This window comes from Heptranchias perlo, chromosome 2 (genome assembly GCF_035084215.1).
Source record: "Heptranchias perlo isolate sHepPer1 chromosome 2, sHepPer1.hap1, whole genome shotgun sequence".
In the NCBI taxonomy this organism is placed as follows: domain Eukaryota; kingdom Metazoa; phylum Chordata; class Chondrichthyes; order Hexanchiformes; family Hexanchidae; genus Heptranchias; species Heptranchias perlo.
In genome coordinates, this window is record NC_090326.1 from 172,120,515 (window position 1) to 172,126,514 (window position 6,000).

The window sequence follows — 6,000 nt, forward strand, 5'->3', positions numbered from 1 at the left end:
ACAGAGGACTGGGAGAGACAAGTAGCACCAGAGTAAAGAATAGTTCAGAAATAGGAGGGATCAGTCAGGGGACAAACGCGAGGCAGACTAAGATGAGACTGGAGTGCATGTGTGTAAATGCACGTAGTGTGGTGAATAAGGTTGGTGAGCTGCAGGATCAAGTCGTCACATGGGACTATGATATAGTGGCAATAATAGAGACCAGGCTCAGAGAAGGGGAGGATTGGGTACTGAATATTCCTGGATACAAGGTATTCAGGAAAGATAGGGAAGGAAAGAAAGGAGGGAAGGACGGGACAGTATTGATCAGAGAAACTATTATAGCACTGGAAAGGGATGATGTCATTGAGGGTCAAAGACAGAATCCGTATGCTTCGAATTAAGGAGCAATAGAGGAGCGATTACACGACTGGGTGTGAACTATAGGCCACCAAATAGTGGGAGGGAGACAGAGGAGCAAACATGCAGCCAAATTACAGAAAGATGCAAGAACTATACAGTAGTGATAATGGGGGACTTCAATTATCCCAATACAGACTGGGATAGTAACAGTGTAAAGGGCAAAGAGGGGGAGGGATTCCTGAAATGTGCACAAGAGAACTTTCTGGAACGGTGTGTTTCCAGCCCAGTGAGGGAGGAAGCAGCGCTGGATCTAGTTCAGGGAATGACGTGGGGCAGGTGGAGCGTGTTTCAGTGGGGGAGCATTTGGGGAACAGTGATCACAATATCATTAGGTTTCGGAAAAGGACAAAGAGCAATCAAATGTAAAAATACTTAACTGGAGGAGGGTTAATTTCATTGAGTTAAAAAGGGATCTTGCTCGGGTGGATGGAATCAAAGATCAGCTGGTGAAACAGTAATTGACCAATGGGAGGCCTTCAAGGGGGAGGTGGTTTGGGTACAGAGTGGACACATTCCCACGAGGGGGAAAGGAAGGGCATCCAATGATAGAGCTCCCTGGATGAGTGATGATATAGAGATTAAAATGAAACCGAAAAAGGAGGTTTATGATAAATGTAAGGCTCATAATATCATAGAGAACCAGGCCGAACAGAGAAAGTACAGAGGAGATCAAAAACAGGGAATAAAAGGGGCAAAGAGAGAGAATGAGAATAGATTAGCGGCTAACATAAAAGGGAACACAAAAGTCTTTTATGAACATATAAACAGTAAAAGGGTCGTCACAGGAAGGGGGGACCGATTTAGGGGCAAAAAAGGAGATCTTCTTGTGGAGGCAGAGGGAATGGCTGAGGTTCTGAATGAATATTTCACATTGGTCTTCACTGGAGAAGAAGATGCTGCCATTGGTGTAAAGGAGGAGGTAGTAGTGATATTGGATTGGATAAAAATAAATAGAGGAGGTACTTAAAAGATTGGCAGCGATCAAAGTAGAAAAGTCACCCAGTCCGGATGGGACACATCCTCGGTCACTGAGGGAAGTAAGGGTGGAAATTGCAGAGACTCTGGCCACAATCTCCAATCCTCCTTAGATACGGGGACGGTGCTGGAGGACTGGAGGATTGTAAATATTACACCCCTGTTCAAAAAAGGGGAGAGGGATAAACCCAGCAATTACTGGCCAGTCAGCCTAATGTCGGTGGTGGGGAAACTTTTAGAGACAATAATCTGGGACAAAATTAATTGGCACTTGGAAAAGTGTGGGCTAATAAATGAAAGTCAGCACGGGTTTGTTAAAGGAAAATCGTGTTTGACTAACCTTGATCGAGTTCTTTGATGAAGTAATGGAGAGGGTTGATGAGGGCAATGCGGTTGATGTTGTGTATATGGACTTTCAAAAGATTCATAGAAGAATCATAGAATCATAGAAAGGTAACAGCAAGGAAAGAGGCCATTCAGCCCATCGAGTCCGTGCCAGCTCTATGCAAGAGAAATCCAGCTAGTCCCACTCCCCCGCCCTATCCCCGTAGCCCTGCACATTTTTTCGTATCAAGTACTTATCCAGTTCCCTTTTGAAGGCCATGATTGAATCTGCCTCCACCACCCCCTCGGGCAGTGCATTCCAGATCCTAACCACTCGCTGTGTAAAAAAGTTTTTCCTCATGTCACCTTTGGTTCTTTTGCCAATCACCTTAAATCTGTGTCCTCTGGTTCTTGACCCTTCCGCCAATGGGAACAGTTTCTCTCTATCTACTCTGTCTCGACCCTTCATAATTTTGAACACCTCGATCAAATCTCCTCGCAACCGTCTCTGTTCCAAGGAGAACAACCCCAGCTTCTCCAGTCTATCCACGTAACTAAAGTCCCTCATCCCTGGAACCATTCCAGTAAATCTCTTCTGCACCCTCTCGAACACCTTCCTCAGGGCAGTGTCCAAGGGCCAACCATCTTCAACTGCTTCATCAATGACCTTCCCTCCAACATAAGGTCAGAAATGGGGATGTTCGCTGATGATTGCACAGTGTTCAGTTCCATTCGCAACCCCTCAGATAATGAAGCAGTCCGTGCCCGCATGCAGCAAGACCTGGACAACATCCTGGCTTGGGCTGATAAGTGGCAAGTAACATTCGCACCAGACGAGTGCCAGGCAATGACCATCTCCAACAAGAGAGAGTCTAACCACCTCCCCTTGACATTCAACAGCATTACCATCGCCAAATTCCCACCGTCAACATCCTGGGGGTTACCATTGACCAGAAACTTAACTGGACCAGCCACATAAATACTGTGGCGACAAAAGCAGGTCAGAGGCTGGGTATTCTGTGGCGAGTGACTCACCTCCTGACTCCCCAAAGCCTTTCCACCATCTACAAGGCACAAGTCAGGAGTGTGATGGAATATTCTCCACTTGCCTGGATGAGTGCAGCTCCAACAACACTCAAGAAGCTCGACACCATCCAGGACAAAGCAGCCCGCTTGATTGACACCCCATCCACCACCCTAAACATTCACTCCCTTCACCACCGGCGCACTGTGGCTGCAGTGTGTACCATCCACAGGATGCACTGCAGCAACTCGCCAAGGCTTCTTCGACAGCACCTCCCAAACCCGCGACCTCTACCACCTAGAAGGACAAGAGCAGCAGGCACATAGGAACATCACCACCTGCACGTTCCCCTCCAAGTCACACACCATCCCGACTTGGAAATATATCGGCCGTTCCTTCATCGTCGCTGGGTCAAAATCCTGGAACTCGCTTCCCAACAGCACTGTGGGAGAACCTTCACCACACGGACTGCAGCGGTTTAAGAAGGCGGCTCACCACCACCTTCTCAAGGGCAATTAGGGAATGGGCAATAAATACCGGCCTCACCAGCGACGCCCACATCCCATGAATGAATTAAAAACAATCTCACCCTCCCCCAGAACTGGTCCCAATGCCCCAGGGATCTAAAGCCCTCCCTCCTGCACCATCTCTCCAGCCCGCACTCACCTGCTCTATCCTCCTATTTCTATACTCATTAGCGCGTGACACTGGGAGTAATCCGGAGATTACTACCTTTGAGGTCCTCCTTGTTAATCTCTTTCCGAACTCCTTTAACTCTGCCTGCAGGACCCTCATCCCTCTTTCTACCTGTCGTTGGTACCGATATGGACCACGGCCTCTGGCTGTTCACCCTCCCCCTCCAGAACGTTCTGCAGACGCTCAGTGACATCTATGACCCTGGCAACAGGGAGGCAACACACCATCCTGGAATCACGTCTGCGGCTGCAGAAACGCCTGTCTGCTCCCCTAACTATCGAATCCCCAATCACTATCGCTCTCCTGACCTTTCTCCTCCCCCTCCTGTACAGCTGAGCCACTCATGGTGCTCTGGTCTTGGCTCTGGCTGCACTCCCCAGAGGAACCCTCTCCCCCACCAGTATTCAGAACTGAATACTGGTTAGAGAGTGAGATGCCCTCAGGGGGACTCCTGCACAAAGGCATTTGACAAAGTCCCACTTAAAAGGCTAGTTAGCAAAATTAAAGCCCATGGGATTAATGGGTCAGTGACAGTGTGGATACAAAATTAGCTAAAGGACAGAAAGCAGAGTAGTGGTGAACGGTTGTTTTTCAGACTGGAGGGAAGTATTTTGTGGTGTTCCCCAGGGGTCAGTATTAGGACCACTGCTCTTGATATATATTAATGAGCTGGACTTGGGTACAGAGGGAATAATTTCAAAATTTGCAGGTGAGAGGAAACTCTGAAATGTAGTAAACAATGTGGAGGATAGTAACAGACTTCAGGAGGACAGAGACAGACTGGTGAAATGGGCAGACACATGGCAGATGGAATTTAACGCAGAGAAGTGTGAAGTGATGTATTTTGGTCGGAAGAATGAGGAGAGGCAATATAAACTAAATGGTATAATTTTAAAGGGAATGCAGGAACAGAGAGACCTGGGGATATATGTGCACAAATGTTTGAAGGTGGCAGGACAAGTTGAGAAGGCTGTTAAAAAGAGCTTAGGGGATCCTGGGCTTTATAAATAGAGGCACAGAGTATAAAAGCAAGGATGTTATGCTGAACCTTTATAAAACACTGGTTAAGCTCGAGCAGGAGGATTGTGTCCAATTCTGGGCACCGCACTTTAGGAAGGATGTGAAGGCCTTAGAGAGATTTACTAGAATGGTTCCAGGGATGAGGGACTTGTTACATGGGACTGGGGTTGTTCTCCTTGGAGCAGAGAAGTGTAAGCGGAGATTTTAGAGGTGTTCAAGATCCTGAAGGGTTTTGAAACTGTGTCCAGTGGCAGAAACGTCAGTAACCAGAGGACACAGAATTAAGGTAATTGGGAAAAGAACCAATGAGGTGACATGAGAAAAAAAAAATTACACAGCGAGTTGTTCTGATCTGGAATTCACTGCCTGAGAGGGCGGTGGAAGCAGATTCAATAATAACTTTCAAAAGGGAATTGGAGAAATACTTGAAGGGAAAAAAATTGACAGGCCTTTGGGGGAAGAGCAGGGGAGTGGGACTAATTGGATAGATCTTTCAAAGAGCCGGCACAGGCACGATGGGCCGAATGGCCTCCCCCTGTGCTGTATTTACTATGATTCTATGATATATGCAGGTTAAGCTGGTGATTGTTGCTATCTCTGTGTGTGTTGATCGTGTGGGGATTGGTGACTCTCTTATGGTTTTTGACTCCAGCTCTTCCCAAATCGCCGAGGTCTCCTCTCAGAAGCCCCAGAGAAGAGCAGAGGAACCAGCATTTCTTTGCCCCAGAGTATGATGGTAAGTGTCGGGCTTGTCCCCTGGGCCCAGGCCCCTCTTACAGCCAATGATGATCCTGATACCTGTGCTCATCGTCTAGAGGTGCTCTTCGCTACCCCAGGAAATCAGGAACTGAAGTCTATGTACAAGGTTTCTGTGGGGTAACATTGAAAGAGGGAGTGGGCCAGAGTGCGGAAGATATTTAAAGGGCATTAAAGAGGGCTCGTGGTTTGTGGATGTTTTTTCACACTGTCAACCTAGAAAACTGGCCAAACTCAACCAACAGCTTCAAGACAGCTGACACAGGCCCAAAAAACTAGACAGCTCAAGGACGGTCCTGATATATGGGCCTACAGTGTGTGGAGACCAGGGCAGTAATACCCTGAGAATAGAGGGGGCAAATCTCACCGCCCTGCTCCTTCAGGTTCCCAGAGGTTTCACCACATGACTTCCTGTCTCTAACCGGCCCGCCCCCACACTCCCACCATTGGCCGCCCGACTGTTGGTCAAAGAGCCCCCCTCTGCGATCGACCCTCCATCCCTCCCTCCCTCCCTCTCTCCCCCCCTCCATCTCTCCCTCCCTCCCCCCCCTCCCTCTCTCTCCCCTCCTCCCTCCCTCTCTCCCCCCCTCCCTCTCTCCCCCCCTCCCTCCCTCTCTCCACCCTCTCTCTCTCCCCCTCCCTCCCTCTCTCCCCCCTCCCTCCCTCTCTCCCCCCCTCCCTCCCTCTCTCCCCCTCCCTCCCTCTCTCTCCCCCTCCCTCCCTCTCTCCCTCCTCCCTCTCTCCCCCCTCCCTCTCACCCCCCCTCCCTCCCTCTCTCCCTCCCTCCCTCCCGACCTATCTTA

At 49.1% G+C, this 6,000-nt stretch overlaps 1 protein-coding gene across 1 annotated transcript in view; it reads left to right on the forward strand.

Moving 5' to 3' along the window:
* LOC137332684 (nuclear receptor-binding protein 2-like) overlaps positions 1 to 6,000 on the forward strand; it is a 195,974-nt gene that overhangs the window by 110,499 nt on the left and 79,475 nt on the right. The window contains exons 9-10 of the mRNA XM_067996634.1: positions 5,094 to 5,177; positions 5,257 to 5,317. Of these exons, the coding sequence (XP_067852735.1) occupies positions 5,094 to 5,177; positions 5,257 to 5,317 (145 nt within the window). The remainder of the gene's footprint in view (positions 1 to 5,093; positions 5,178 to 5,256; positions 5,318 to 6,000) is intronic.